Source organism: Aspergillus viridinutans, assembly GCF_018404265.1.
Source record: "Aspergillus viridinutans IFM 47045 DNA, scaffold_9, whole genome shotgun sequence".
Lineage (NCBI taxonomy): Eukaryota > Fungi > Ascomycota > Eurotiomycetes > Eurotiales > Aspergillaceae > Aspergillus > Aspergillus viridinutans.
In genome coordinates this window covers 431,085-445,390 of record NW_025091225.1, presented here as the reverse complement: position 1 = coordinate 445,390, position 14,306 = coordinate 431,085, and the positions used below count along the sequence as shown (strand labels likewise).

Below are 14,306 nucleotides of genomic sequence, written 5' to 3'. Positions count from 1 at the left end.
TTTAGACTAGCGTTATCGCCTGTTATCAACGATATGAGCCGAAGAGGAATAGCGCCGAAGCATGTCACGTGTTTCAACGGAATGAAGCTGCCAGAACATAGGTGTGATGATCATTATCACTCGGATTTCGTTCGATTTCAGATACTAGCGCTAGACGAGTCGCCATGTCAGTCACTGTAGGTTCTTCTCCATTTGCTTTTGGCACTCCGAGCCTTGCGCAGGTTCCTTGGTTGGGAGAATGACGATGCTGACCTCAATCGGCAGCTTCATACCACACATGGTGATCTCAAGGTCGAGCTCTTTTGCGAGGCCGTGCCTCAGACAGCCGAAGTGAGTGTTTTTCCACCCTGGCGTCTTCGTATTCGTTGATGAACGTTATTCTTTGCTTTCCGAGACCCATCGAGGCTGACCCGGACACTACTCATCACAGAACTTTCTCGCTCTCTGCGCTTGCGGCGCATACAACAATACCCCCTTCCACCGTATCTTCCCCGGCTTCATGATTCAGGGCGGCGATATTTCGCTCGGACCAGCACCAGGAACATTGAATACACTAAAACCTATGCTACCTGTCAACGAAATTCCCAAGGGCGGCACCTCAATCTACCATCCTCGTGCACTAAATCAGGAGATTCACCTACCAGCCCTCCGCCATAATACGCGCGGAATTTTGTCAATGGCGTCAAGACCAGTTAAAGACCGGACGGCACCGGGGTCACAAGGTGCGACGGGTGCGACGGTCAATGGTAGTCAGTTCTTCATTACCTTCGCGCCGGCTCCCCACTTGGACGGGGCGAGTACCGTGTTTGGGAAAGTTCTGAACCTGAGTCCGCAGGATGAGGGAGGCGACGTCCTGAGCAAAATAGAGAAGGCGAATCTAAAGGTGGACAAGAAGGGGAGAGTGACTCAGCCGAAAGAAGGGGAGGAGGGGGAATACGAAGCGATTGGTATCAACAACGTGACGATCCACGCCAACCCGTTTGCGAAGTGAGATGAGGCCCTCCTGTTCACAGGCAGAAGATGACTTCATGAGAGCGTTCTCTTGAACCGCGGCCCACGGTCCTGAAGCCTCGAGGAGGACCTACAGATCCTTGCTGGCAGTATTCGACCCAACCCACTGAGATTCGTGGAATTGACGTTGGGTATTTTAAAAGCCGGCTCAATGACCGGCAATATTTACCCCGGGAGCTCGGATTACCGTCACTTATGTCGACCGCTCAGTGCCGCTGATATGGCTCTGCTGGGCGATCTGAGAGTCACGCTTCCAGCAAGATTTACATGACAACGGTGAGATACAGCAGTCATTGCAACCTCAAAAAGGTTTGCAGGCAAAGACCAAGTAAAGTGACCCTGACTGAGTTACGAAAAGATACAAGAGACACTTGACTGAGTGAATTATGAGCAACAAATATGATTTCGCTAAATACTTTTCCACATCCCCATAAACAGTAGAACACCATGAAGACCTGCACATAGTGATATGACGAAACAAAGCTCACCCGCGTCAGGAATCTTAATGCAAGGACTCGTCTTCGAAGGACTCATCTCCGATCAAGCAGCATAAGCGCCGTAATGCGAACTCGACAAATCATCAAACGGTTGAAAGTCGATAAAGAAAAATCATGCACATCATGAGCAAACCCAACAGTCACAATTCAACACAGGAAACAAAACCGTCTTCTAATTGGTATCAAAAATCATGACTTCTGTTCATCAGCGCCCTCGGCGGGCTTCTCTTCCTTCTGCTCTTGCTCGTACCCCTCAACCTTCATGTCTCTCAGACCGAGCTCCTCTTCCTCCTCTTCAGTACGAGTGTACTCTTCAGTTGTGATTTGAGGGTCGGCGGCGGGAGCACACAGATCTTGAACGTAGCTGTTGGCCATGGGATCCTCAAGAGTAATGACGAACTTCATCTTTCCGTTAATGGCATCGTCGAGACGGCTGAAGAATCGCTCCCACTTTTCCTTGTCAGACACTACCATACTGTCACCACCAGAGTTGGTGGTGTCGTCGACATCGAAGATCTGGCCGTGCAACTGATCGCGAATCTCCGTGAGCAGACCCTCAACGGTGGTGAAGCGGCCGCCAAGGGTACCGGGCTGAACAGTAACCTCAAGCTCGTCGCTGTGAAGCGCGCAGGTGTCGGACTTGAGGATATCACGCGACAGGTCGACCTCGTTCTCGACACGAAGGGTAATGCGCTTGCCCTTCTCGGGAACCTCACCACCGGTCTTGACCTCGCTAGTGCGGTAGCCGCAGTGGTCGCAAACTGTACCCCAGATGAACACCTCCTTGAAGTGGGGAATGTTGACTTTCTTCATGTTGACAAAGCATGCCTTCGTGCAGCCGGGGCACTCCGAGGGCAGACTGTAAACCTGACCTTCGACAATTTCCGAGTCGTCAATCTCGCCCTCCACGTTAATGCCTTCATTCTTCTGGGCCTCGGGGTCGGCAGCAATACCGAGCTCTTCGTTCTGTTCATGTGTACGGGGGTAGTCGCGACGTCTGTACTTGTTTGTCTTGTCCTGTGTATTGGGAGCAATCCAGGAGTTACCGGTAGGATCATCGAGCGAGATGGTGAAAGGAAAACCCTCTCGCTTCAGAATCTTCTCGAGCTTCTCGAGGATAGGCACGAGCGCATCGTGCAGCTCGGGAGCTTCCACCTTGCGCAGTGGCTGCTCGCTGGACAGGTTCTCGTAAATGCGCTGAATAACCCCCTCCACTGTGGTCAGCTGGCTTTCGCCCTTGGGCATCTCGATACCGAGCGATTCGACCTTGAAAGTCGAGACATCGCTTCGAATGACTTGGCGCTGGAAATCCTCCTCATTCTCAACGTCCAGTGTGTATTTCGTTCCCTTCTCTTGAATCTGACCCGCGGATTTGACGGAGTTGTCTCGGTGGCCGCAGTGCTCGCATTCGAAAGATTCGAGGATAATGTCGCGGAAAAAAGGTACTCGGAGGAGTAGAAGTCTGGTGATACCCTAAAGTTTTGTTAGTAATTGTCGCCTCGGCGCAGAAAAAACCAAATATCCATCGGTGTCACTTACATTTTCATGGCAGTTCATGCAGAGACTCTCCAATGACATAACGCCGGTATCTTCATTTCTCTCCACCAAGTCGCCGGGTTTCTGAAATTGCGACTCTACCACAACATTGCCCTGAGGGGCAGTGCTTTCTCCTTCTGTTGACATGTTTCCTGGTTTGCAGAGATCAATTGATTTTCGTAAGGGAAAGGAGAAAAAATCAAGAACTTGTAAATAGAGGGACTACAATATATTATTACAAACCCATTGGACCCAATGAGAAAAAATTAGCCGGCAACCACGGGAACGTTCCTTTGCCTTCCACTATCGCGGTGGCGGGGCAACTTTTTTTTGGAGGGGCAGCTCTAATTATGCACAGTCGCCCAGGTGTATTACTCAGCAATGCAGATCTATGCAATAAGCAGCAAAGAGCGAAGAATAATTGACAACTTGGGAGTGATGGCGTTGGTTTGTGATGATAGCATGCGGCGAATTGGTTGACGGGCCTAGTCTACCAACAGCTACATAATCCAAGGTAGAATGAAGACCGGAGATAGCAGTCCGAATCACATCTCGAAGCTACTATAGATCCGCTCGGCTCAAGCCCGTCAAACTGATCGTTTGATGTTGATCGTTCCTTCCTGCGGCGGTAGTTAGCGGAGCCAATCTCTGAGGGGCGTGGGTGACTTATAGAAAAAATAGGGGCCGCCTCCCCGAGGAAAGGCGGCGGTTCACGAGCGGAAATCGACCTGCAGATGTTCGGCACCTTCTGATCCAGAACTCGCAACAAGCTTCTCGCACAATAGCCCGGTCCTGGTGCCCACATACAAACGCCCCTTAGCCGATCGAAGCGCAATACGCTCGCTTCGTTGATCTCCTACACGCCCAGGACCAACTACCAAGTCGCCAAAGTCTCCGCAGAAGCAAATGTGAACAGTACAGAGGACAAGTAGACAAGCCTGAGCTTTGATCCCCACCCTTGTGAGGTCCCACAAACGCCTCCTGTGAACAACTGCATTGTATGCAAGAGACATGTTGAACGGGCAGCCGGGTCGCATGATGGACGAAGCAAGAACAGGCAAGCGAGAGGAGAGCGACTTGGTGGGCTTCAATCGGGACGATTGCCGGCTTCCAAGACATAGAATGGCAATGGCAAGTCATCAAGATTGCAAGATGCTAGAGCATAGAGCGTTGAACAGCAGTACAAAGTCGAAGCTCAATGAACGCAGCGTGTACATCGGACACAGTCTCGCGTCCTTCGCGAAGTTCATCCGACCCCATGTTTTCCCGCGTTACTCAGCCTGATTTTAATCGAAGCTTTCCATCTCCCAATTTGCTCTCGAACATGCCATCCATGTGGGCATAAAGACAACCTTGGTCGCTGAGACCTAAGCCTCGTGCGGGGTACAGTACTCTCTGAGACAAGTTTTTGTTTCCTCTCCGCGTCGAGCAGACATTGGAGGGCATTGTAGAAGCGAACAAAGAACATCCGCAAAAACCGCTTCCTTCTCCCCGAAGGGAGGGACGACGAGGGAGACCCCATCGTCATTGTCGGCGCCCATCAATCTATTTGCAATCTACATTGCAAAGAGATGGTTAACACGGTCGACCTGGATCTTTGAGTCAAGTTCGAGCCGGTGGCTGGCGCCGGGACTCGAGGTTTGCAAGCCAAGACTATGGCAAGAGACAAGGGTTCGAAAGTAGGTACGGGTTGCCCAGGTTCCCCGGGTAGGGAGCATGCACGGGATAGCAGAACAGATAGCGGAAGAACAGGTAGGCGCCCATTGCAGAGGCGGGATCATTACTCATTGATGGCGAATCATGCGCCGGAACTAGACAACAAGCCAAGGTTTCTGACAGCATCACTCAAGGAGCAATCCTGGTCAACTCAGTCCATCCAGCAGTGCGGAAGAACCTCGCTACAATGTGATTTCTCAGGAAGCACCTGGGCGCCATCAAGACATCACAATGATTCCGACGAGTGGATTGCTTCCGACGTACTGACTTTATGAGTGTTTGTAGGCGCGTCCGAGGACTAATTGTTGCGTTCAAGATGATCACCGAGCAATAGTAATGAATTCCGCTGCAATTTCAGGGTAGCTCCAGACATCCCACGCATTGCCATTCATAAGAGCTCCCAAAGGCCGTACTCTGTAACGAGAGGCCCGACATGCTCCACCTACTCTCTCCCTAGAATCTCCAGCGCTAAGGCATTGACAAACCATCCATCGTGGTCAGCATGTAACGCCCAGCATTGGTAAACCGACGCGTGTCCCATTCCGGAACTTAAAACGCATAGTAAACCGTCTTTTGTTGCCCATGACAGGCTCTGGACATCGGATACCTTTCGTCTCTCGATTCCTCCAGGAATCAATAAACTAATCAATAACTCCGCCATGCGAGGCCGTGAAACTTGTGCTGTTGCTAACACTGGACCGACTAGGTTAGGGTTAGATTCCCAATAATCAATCACCCTCTTTAGAAGGTATAATCATAGGGTGGGGTGAGCAACGTATGATTATAGGACTCCTAAAGATGCATCAAGATGCAGTGATGGAAATTGGAGAACTATACGGAGAGTAAGGTCTGTACAAAAATAAAAAGCCCTCGCAGGCAATTGAGGCACGGCCTAGCAAACCAGAGAAGCTTATGGGACACACGCTGACACGTCTTCGAGCGAGTTAGGTCCGAATGAGAGCTCGTAAGGATCAAGTTCAGTATTCGCTCAGACGCTAGAAAATCGAAGCACGATTGAACTGTCCGCGAAGTCGGTTGTGACTGACCGAGGCAGCAGCTGCAATGGGTGTAGGAAGAAGAACATCGAGAGGAGGGCTGCCAGCGGACCAAATAACAATGCAGCGCGCGTCGCGACCACCACGTGGCTTGACGTGGATCTTCCCATTCCCTAACTGCCAACCTCCTATTTTGACCAGCATTCTATGATATGACAATGCAGGTCTCTCAGGATCAAGATGTACAAGGAAAGGCTTTGGTTAGCGCAAAATGCTCTTTGCGGACGTTATTAGTGTATTCCTCTTACATGTAATCAATATTTTTTACCGATCTAGCATGCATGCAACTACGGAGTACATCTTGCAGCCAACTCACGGATGAATTACTGTCGAACACTCACTATATTGAGATTTTGACATTTGGGAAGAGAGTCCATTTGAGGAAGCCCTATTACTCTGACATGCACCCTTTTTCCACGACTTGCCCAGCGCTCCGAGTAATGTGGTGCCCCTTCTCAATCACTGTTCTGAGTGAGCCAGAGAATTGCACTTTAAGAAGGACGTCATAGGCGACGCCACAACTTTGGTCAGAGTTCAGTTTTCATCCTGTTTATTATTATCGTCAATTATGTGTAGCTCAGGTTGTGGCTTATCTGCATGTATGATGTTGGGCTTGTCCATAATAATAATGTTATTGAAACGCGCCGAGTACTCCATATCTGATCGATCGTCGACTCGCGGGGGCGAAAGCAACAACTGAGCTTCTCGAGTCCAATAGAAAAGGGCGAGAGCAATTGGCAAATCGGAAGAACAAAGTTACAACAGTACAAGAGGGGCTTGCGATTGGCAGTGGTTGAGATCGGACGGGGTACAGTGGCTGGTGCGGTGGAGTCGGCGGAGAAAATTGAAAAATGGGAAAAAACCCCCTTTGACATCAACATAATCTCAGTTTCAACATCGCAGCCATTTTTCTTCCCGTCTCTCCTTATTTTAGCCTTCATTGTTCCAATTGGTGACCCCAAGGTCACCTATTCGGCTCCGCTTTTGTTCTTCAGAAGCCAGCCCGCTCAGCGCAGCAAATACGAAAATTGGTTATCTAGTCACCTGTGTAAAAGAACACAACAGCAATCGATTCATTTTCGAAAACGTCCGATACCAGCAAGCCCATCATGGGTCGTCCGCGCAAGTCCAGCCATCTGGGAGATATCCCAGGCGATACCAACGCGCCAGCCATGTCAACTTTAAACGAGGTCAGCCCTATTGAGGGAGAATCTCCAAAATGGGACAAGGTATATCCTTATCGGTGACCTCAATATCATCCGTCGTCTCGGTCCCGTGCTCACTGCTGTCAGGCCTTGCAGAACCAGGCAACATCTGAGAAGTCTCTCAAATCGCAAACCAAATGTCGCAAGAACCGATCGCCCCTCCGTAGGTTCAAGGACTTATGTTTGAAACACACCTGGGTTCTACCTCTCCTGCTGATGAGCGTGATCCTCCTCGCATACGCCGTTAATCCCACGCCGACCAATCCTTTCCACAGCGCTATCTTCTTGTCTTACCCGCAACCTCCCAAGACCCCTGGCGGCCCGGTTATGTACGAAAAAGGTCCCTTGGACTTGGCTTTTGTCGGCTTCTACACTATTGTCCTGTCTTTCACACGAGAGTTTCTGATGCAATGCGTGATTCGCCCATGGGCTGCCTACTGTGGCATTCGCGGCAGAGGAAAGACTGCTAGGTTCATGGAGCAGGTCTACACAGCCATGTATTTTGCAATCTTTGGACCTTTCGGTCTGTACGTGATGAAGCAGACGGATATCTGGTACTTCAACACCACGGCCATGTTTGAGGGTTTCCCTCATCGGGAGCACGTAGCCATCTTCAAGGCCTATTACCTGCTCCAGGCTAGTTACTGGACTCAGCAAGCGATTGTGTTGCTGTTGCAGCTCGAAAAGCCCCGAAAGGACTTCAAGGAGCTCGTTGGTCATCACATCATCACTCTGGCGCTGATCGGATTGAGTTACCGCTTCCACTTCACCTATATGGGCATTGCGGTCTATATCACCCACGACATCTCAGATTTCTTCCTCGCGGTATGCCTGCAAGTATCCTCCTTAATTGAACGAGACCTGACAGATCCTTCTTGCAGACCTCGAAAACACTCAACTACCTAGACTCCATCATCACTATACCGTACTTTGGCACCTTCGTTGTTATGTGGATCTACCTCCGCCATGTCCTCAACCTGAAGATCCTCTGGGCCGTGCTGACCGAATTCCGCACCGTTGGACCCTACGAGCTCAACTGGGAGACCCAACAATACAAATGCTGGATCAGTCAGATCATCACCTTTGCCCTGCTAGCCAGTCTGCAAGCGGTCAACCTCTTCTGGCTCTTTCTGATCCTTCGCATTCTCAAGAACTACATCTTCAACCGCGTGAAGAAGGACGAGAGAAGCGACGATGAGACCGAAGAGGAACTCGAACACGAGTCAGAGAGCCATGCTACTCTCGCCACTGGAGCGGAGCAACCTCTTCTCACCGCTCGCAATACAAACAAGGCCCCTCAGGTCTTCGTCAACGGCGAGCCTCTTGGCGCAAAAGCCGACTCTTAGTGCTTGATGCTGAGAGCCAACCGAGTATTTCCTTACTGTCACTTTGGGCTTCGATAGCTCGCTGAGCTTTGTTTATATCATGAATTCGATTTGTCTGGCGATGCTTGACAAGTCTTTTTTATTCTCTGTTGTTTTGCGACGGTTCCATGGTGAATGACAAATTACAAATTTCTCTTTCTGCAAACATACTTTTTACCCCCTCTCTTGTGATTGACGTTGTGCACGGCGAAGCTGGACGTATATAGTGACGATTTTCTTGAGTGAGCAGTTCATTGTACTCTTTTAGGGGACGGCCGTGAAGACCACTTTCTGCAAAGCTAATGATAATCATAATAATAGATCTGCGCTGGTGATTTTACAATGGCTTGAGCTCACTTTCCCTCCACATAGCCGTTCTGAAACTGCTCAAGGACCTCGGCTGTTTGAGACACTTACGGCGGCGGAGATCGTTAATGTGAAAAAATATTGTGCTATGTGATATATTACACGTTGTGTCTCTTGAACATACAGAGATATCGATATCGGACATGGCCGACGCGAACATTTTCGCATACTGAGTCTCTTCCCATCAATAGCAGAGTGCAATCATCGCTGTGGCCGGGTAGGGTCAACAGTTCCCTTCAACTTGACAGAATCGGTCTCGCCCTCGCCCTTTACGCTCTTTCCCGGTTCTTGAACGTAAGGGTGGGAAGTGTCCGAACTGTCAAGGCCCTCCTGCTTGCTAGACATGGTGTTGGCTCCTGAAGGTGCCTTCCGACCGGCAGGCTGCGGAATCTTCAGCATACGTTTGACACGGGGAATGAGTGCAGGTCGAATAGCGAGTTACTTACCGCATCGACCTCAGAAGGCTTCACATCCGGGCCAACAGTCTCACGCTCCGGGGGGATCTCGGCTTCCTTCCTCTCAGTCATTCTTGTTTCGCCGTGGTGGTTGTGTGAGGCGATCTTGGAGGGACTGGGCTGAAGCAAGTAGAATGCAGCGGGGACGCCGAGGCCAACCGATGCCAGCATCCTGTAAATCGAGTCGTTAGTCGCCTGGCATATGGAATGCGATAGCTCATGGGAACAAGCGATGAAGGAGGCTTACCATGGAAGGTCGCTAGATTTCTTGGTGCTTTCTTGTGCAGAAGCGTACGTCCGGCGTCCGGCCTGCTGTATGGGTCCTCGAGCAGTGGCTCCGGCGGCACGAAGGCATGCACGGATCATCTGAGAGCGTACGAGAACCATGGTGGTTGTATGTATATAAATCGAAAATGAGGTCAAGAATTGGAGGTTAGAGATGCTGATTGAAGATTCGTGGTTCAATTGGGATGAGAGGACAAGTTAAGGAAGAGAGAGGCTGGAAGAGGTGACATGACATGCCCTTCTTCTTACGTATGCAGGCCATGGGCCGGCAGCTCCCAGCCTCACAAGCAAGGAATGGAAGCACGACCAAGAAGCTCGGAGCGGGAGCAACCGGCATGGCCCAAGCGCTATTGGTGGTGATGTAATTTTGGTAGATAACTGTTATGGCCTAGTTTGGCATAGTCATGATACGCTATGTAACTGCAATTGAAATGCAATTGAAAGCAATTGTCATATCACACGTCCAGCAGTTCATTCTCATCAGTTGTCCGAGAGAAATCCTGTCCTCCTATATTTCATTCTCGATCGTCGTCCTGGAAGCCTGCACAAGTGGTCTGTGTAGTCTCCCGTTGGAGCTCAAAGTCTGGATCCAGCCATTGTCGCCTTAGGCAGACTGCTATTATGCGCCCCGCGTTTAGTTCAATCTCCCCTGCTTCCAGTGAGCCTTATCCACAGCTCTCAAAACTGTGAGCTGGGAGTCTCCCTATCTTAGTTTCCACTTTATCCTTTTCTGTCACAGTACGCTTTTTCATACTTCATACTTCCCCCATGGCGGACAGACAGGTCATTCAGCAGAATCTCAACAGTTTGTTGTTGAAGCTCGACGATCCAGATGCAGATCTGAGATATATGTCCTTGAATGATTTACTAGGCATCCTGAATAATCCCAACTCTTCATTTCTTTCCCACGATCAACACTCAGCTTCGAGACTCGTCGACGGATTGCTCAAAGCTCTAGATGACCAACATGGCGATGTTCAGAATCAAGCGCTGAAATGGTTCGTATTAGGAGCACCACTTTCGTTGCATACATCACTCACTCATATCTTACTCCAGTCTCGGTCCGCTTGCGCTTCGGCTGCCCTTTGAAAGCCTCATGCCACTTCTCGAGAAGCTATCGACCCTAACCGCCTCACAATCCATCGATACCTCAGTTCCCAACACCGCCCTGCGAGTCATTGTCACAGCACTTCCTCGTCCTCAACCAGGGCAAGCACCCAGCAAAGAAGCCACCATGGCATACTCTGCTGTCTCCAGAGTCCTTATCCCCCGTTTAATCGGCCCCACGCCGTCGCCTTCAAACCGAAGGGGTAGTGTCGTAAAGGGAATGTTGGAAAAGGATCCTGCTAAAGGCTTCAGTAGCGACGCAGTTGATGTCCTGATCCAGGTGGTCACATGCTTTGGACCTCTTCTCAAGGAGGAGGAGTTGACCGCACTGCAAAAATCTGTGATGTCCATCATTGACAACGACACGGCTGGTACCGTTGTCACCAAAAGAGCATTGGCCGCTATCTCAGTGCTTGTGCTCCACTTTTCGGACAACCAATTGAATGCCTTTGTGGCTGAACTCGTCGAGAGATTCAATTCCTCACAGTTGACGACCGTTCACCGGCGACATCTGATTGCTACGGTGGGCAGCATAGCCAAAAGTGCTCCGGCCAAGTTCGGGCCCCATCTGCAGACATTAGCGCCTTTCGTGTTCTCGGCTGTGGGAGAGGAGAGTCTTGGTCAGGTAGCTTGAATATACCCATTGAATGGCATGTCTACGAAATGGTCCGACCAGTGCAGTAGCAGCCTCAGAATCTCAAATCAGATACCCTGCCCATGATAATCTTAACCTTTCTCACTGCTGTATATCGTATGTTACCCATGAGCTTTTCTCATCGTGGCATCTCTCAATAATTTCTAGGTAGATACTACTTTGCGCCTATGGAGTAGTTGTCGCTAATGCTTTCAAGGAGCGTGACGTTAGAATCTGCTGCATTGATAAGAAAGATTCCAAGGCATCTGCAAGATCCTCGAGCTGGAATTCATGGCAAAATCCTGTCAACCTATATTCGCAGCTGTGCGACGGCTTCCTAACTCGTTCAACCGTTTCTACAACTCTCACGGTATTGCGGATCCGTCCACATGAACATGTAATGATCCAGTCCGTTCTTGCCTCGTTATGCTCTTTCCAAATCGCTTTCCTTTGCTCGTTTTTCTTCCTGCCATTTCTGCTCTCTGTGTTTTGCTGCTCTCTCTAAAACGGAAGCAACATGCCTCCCGTGTCTTCATCTCCTCGACTCAGAATTCTGTTCTTTGTTTCCTCTTCCCACCCTCTCAACCACACATAACTGCGCCTCCATCTTATCCTGCATATTAGGTCCAGCATCCTTCTTCGAAAACATCTCCAAGATGCATATGCGTCACTTGCTGCTCTTACCCATCCTCGGGCTCGAGGCACACACAGTTGCTCGCAATATCGTCAAATTACAGCCTGGTCACCACACCTCCCAGTCGGTGCCTTTGCCCGACGGCAATGTCACTCCGCACCTGTTGGTAAGAAGCGGTGACGGCGTGCGGTGTGGTCCCGGTGTGGGAACTTGCTCGGATGGCAAATGCTGTTCGACTGCTGGTACATCCTCTTTACTTCTCGTCCAACCACGCGCTCAAACTAACCGTTGTTTCCAGGCTATTGTGGCACTACCCAGGCTCACTGTCGCTCTCCAGACTGCCAGCTTGACTTCGGTCATTGCGACGCTCATGAAACCCCAGAGGGCCCTCCCGTCGAAGATATACCTCGACCACATGTCGGTGCCGTACCATATGGCCCGCACGTCATCCGCTCGTGTTCCAAAGCAGGCACTATTGCCCTGACTTATGATGACGGTCCGAACAAATACACTGCTGACCTTCTCGACCTGTTGGACCGGTATGACGCGAAGGCGACGTTCTTTATCTCTGGAATCAATAATTCCAAGGGCCCGATAGATCATCCCGATCTCCCATGGGCCTCTTTGATTCAACGCATGCAACACACCGGACACCAGATTGCGAGTCACACCTGGTCGCACCAAGATCTCAGCAAAGTTACGCCAGACCAACGACGACAGCAAATGCTGAAGAATGAAGCTGCGATCCGCAATGTTTTGGGCAGAATTCCGACCTATATGCGTCCTCCATACTCGAGTTGCCTCCCCGAAACGGGCTGCTTGGACGACATGGGCACGATGGGATACCATATCATTCTTTATGACGTTGACACGAAGGACTATAGTCATGATAGTCCTAGCGCCATTCAAGTCTCCAAGGATACGTTCGATGCTGCCTTAGCTCCATGGAAAGCTTCAGAGAAATCCTGGCTCGTTATTGCTCACGACGTACACGAGCAAACAGTCCACAACCTCACAGAGCACATGCTAAGGCGAATGGCAGAATATGGCTACAAAGCGGTGACAGTTGGTGAATGTTTGCAGGATCCCCAAGAATTCTGGTATCGCGAAGCCGGCGAGCCTCTTAGCAATACTGCTGTCAGAAAGTCTTCATCACCAGAGGCTCATGATGTTCGTCCGAATGCCTCCAAGCCCATCTCCCTTGATGGCAAATGTGGAAAGGACTATACGTGCGCTGGATCAAGCTTTGGCCCTTGCTGTAGTAGTTCCGACTACTGTGGTACCTCTAATCTTCACTGCGGATTTGGTTGCCAGCCAGAAGCTGGAAATTGCTTCTCCATAGACGAACCATCGCACAATGACACCAATGGTCCTATAAGACCAACGGCCGGGCCGGGTTCGGGTCCTAACGATCATTCCAATGACGACGGTCTTCCTGGAGGTGGATCAGTGAGGAAGCCTGTGAAATCGGAGGCAAATCCAGCGGTCCACGCCTTGTCGGCTGCGGCCTGCCTGATGTTGGTTATCTGCGCAACAGCAATCGCCTAGATGAAAAGGTCCCTTTTCTGATGCTTGCGATCAACTTACTGTCCTTCCCAATACGTTCTTATAGTGAGGAAGACCTTCGAGACCCGTGCAGATCACGTCAGGCGCTCTCCGGAGTTGTCACTGAGCCACGGACTGTCCGATGGTCGAAATGACTTACCCTTTAATGCTTTTATCAATTATTATTCCTCTCGCACCTGAGCGGCCGGATAGGCAACCAATTTAGAAGGATTCATGATATCCCAATACCTCCTTTTGCCGTAGCAAGGTTTGGATACCAAAGTAGATATAGATGAACGTATACAAGAGCAAGACAACCCATCGCCTTTAGAAGATGCCGGTTACGGGTAGATGGATCTCATTTAGTGAGCGTGCAGTGTTCTACCTCACTGCTGTGCAGATGAACTAGCTTAGGCTTGTGTGATAAGTTGTTTCCTTGTCGCCGCAAGTATATATTTTTAATTCTTGTCGGAGACGATGAGGCCTAAACAGTGAAGTGATGTCCTTGCAAGGAGCATGCGGTGGTTCCATAAGCAATTCTCCAAATCAGTCCGATTATGTCTTGCTCTGGGATTGTCTACCAGGTCATATCGATAGAGTATGATAAACCTCACAAGCTGAGACATTTCAAAAGATGGCGAGTGAAGGAGTGTACATCTTACAGTTATATTCTCCGGATCTAAGTCTACCATCGGAAAATTCAAGCTGGTCATAGCACGGAGACAATCTGCAACGCGAGAAATGGCAGTCCTTCAGAAAAGAAAAGGGAAAGAAAAATCGGAGTATGCCCCTTAGCACAAATGCAAACCCTTCACTCCAGGCTCAAATCACGAAATCGTAAGAATACAATGTATGGTATACAGGCTGAAAGTCGTTCAGAGGTCGTGACGAGCATT

General features: G+C 50.0%; 6 protein-coding genes across 6 annotated transcripts; 4 read left to right on the top strand and 2 right to left on the bottom strand.

The window, feature by feature from the left end:
* Positions 1-164: 164 nt before the first annotated feature.
* On the top strand, positions 165-991 carry cyp5 (putative peptidyl-prolyl cis-trans isomerase; the record flags this gene model as incomplete). Its single annotated transcript, XM_043272905.1, has 3 exons — positions 165-176; positions 265-330; positions 431-991. The coding sequence occupies 3 exons, from the start codon at positions 165-167 to the stop codon at positions 989-991; spliced, it is 639 nt and encodes a 212-aa protein (XP_043128840.1).
* Positions 992-1,697: 706 nt separating this feature from the next.
* Positions 1,698-3,191, bottom strand: zpr1 (zinc finger-containing protein ZPR1; the record flags this gene model as incomplete). The annotated part of the gene is made up of 2 exons (XM_043272904.1): positions 1,698-2,981; positions 3,048-3,191. 2 exons carry the CDS (start codon positions 3,189-3,191, stop codon positions 1,698-1,700), a joined length of 1,428 nt encoding a protein of 475 aa, XP_043128839.1.
* Positions 3,192-6,924: 3,733 nt separating this feature from the next.
* Aspvir_009765 (TLC domain-containing protein) lies at positions 6,925-8,366 on the top strand (the record flags this gene model as incomplete). The annotated part of the gene is made up of 3 exons (XM_043272903.1): positions 6,925-7,044; positions 7,108-7,845; positions 7,902-8,366. The coding sequence occupies 3 exons, from the start codon at positions 6,925-6,927 to the stop codon at positions 8,364-8,366; spliced, it is 1,323 nt and encodes a 440-aa protein (XP_043128838.1).
* Positions 8,367-8,951: 585 nt separating this feature from the next.
* On the bottom strand, positions 8,952-9,592 carry Aspvir_009764 (uncharacterized protein; the record flags this gene model as incomplete). Its single annotated transcript, XM_043272902.1, has 3 exons — positions 8,952-9,131; positions 9,197-9,377; positions 9,453-9,592. The coding sequence occupies 3 exons, from the start codon at positions 9,590-9,592 to the stop codon at positions 8,952-8,954; spliced, it is 501 nt and encodes a 166-aa protein (XP_043128837.1).
* A 666-nt stretch (positions 9,593-10,258) lies between these two features.
* Aspvir_009763 (uncharacterized protein) lies at positions 10,259-11,231 on the top strand (the record flags this gene model as incomplete). Its single annotated transcript, XM_043272901.1, has 2 exons — positions 10,259-10,488; positions 10,547-11,231. 2 exons carry the CDS (start codon positions 10,259-10,261, stop codon positions 11,229-11,231), a joined length of 915 nt encoding a protein of 304 aa, XP_043128836.1.
* A 656-nt stretch (positions 11,232-11,887) lies between these two features.
* Positions 11,888-13,413, top strand: Aspvir_009762 (chitin deacetylase CDA6; the record flags this gene model as incomplete). The annotated part of the gene is made up of 2 exons (XM_043272900.1): positions 11,888-12,107; positions 12,164-13,413. The coding sequence occupies 2 exons, from the start codon at positions 11,888-11,890 to the stop codon at positions 13,411-13,413; spliced, it is 1,470 nt and encodes a 489-aa protein (XP_043128835.1).
* Between the last annotated feature and the right edge of the window lie 893 nt (positions 13,414-14,306).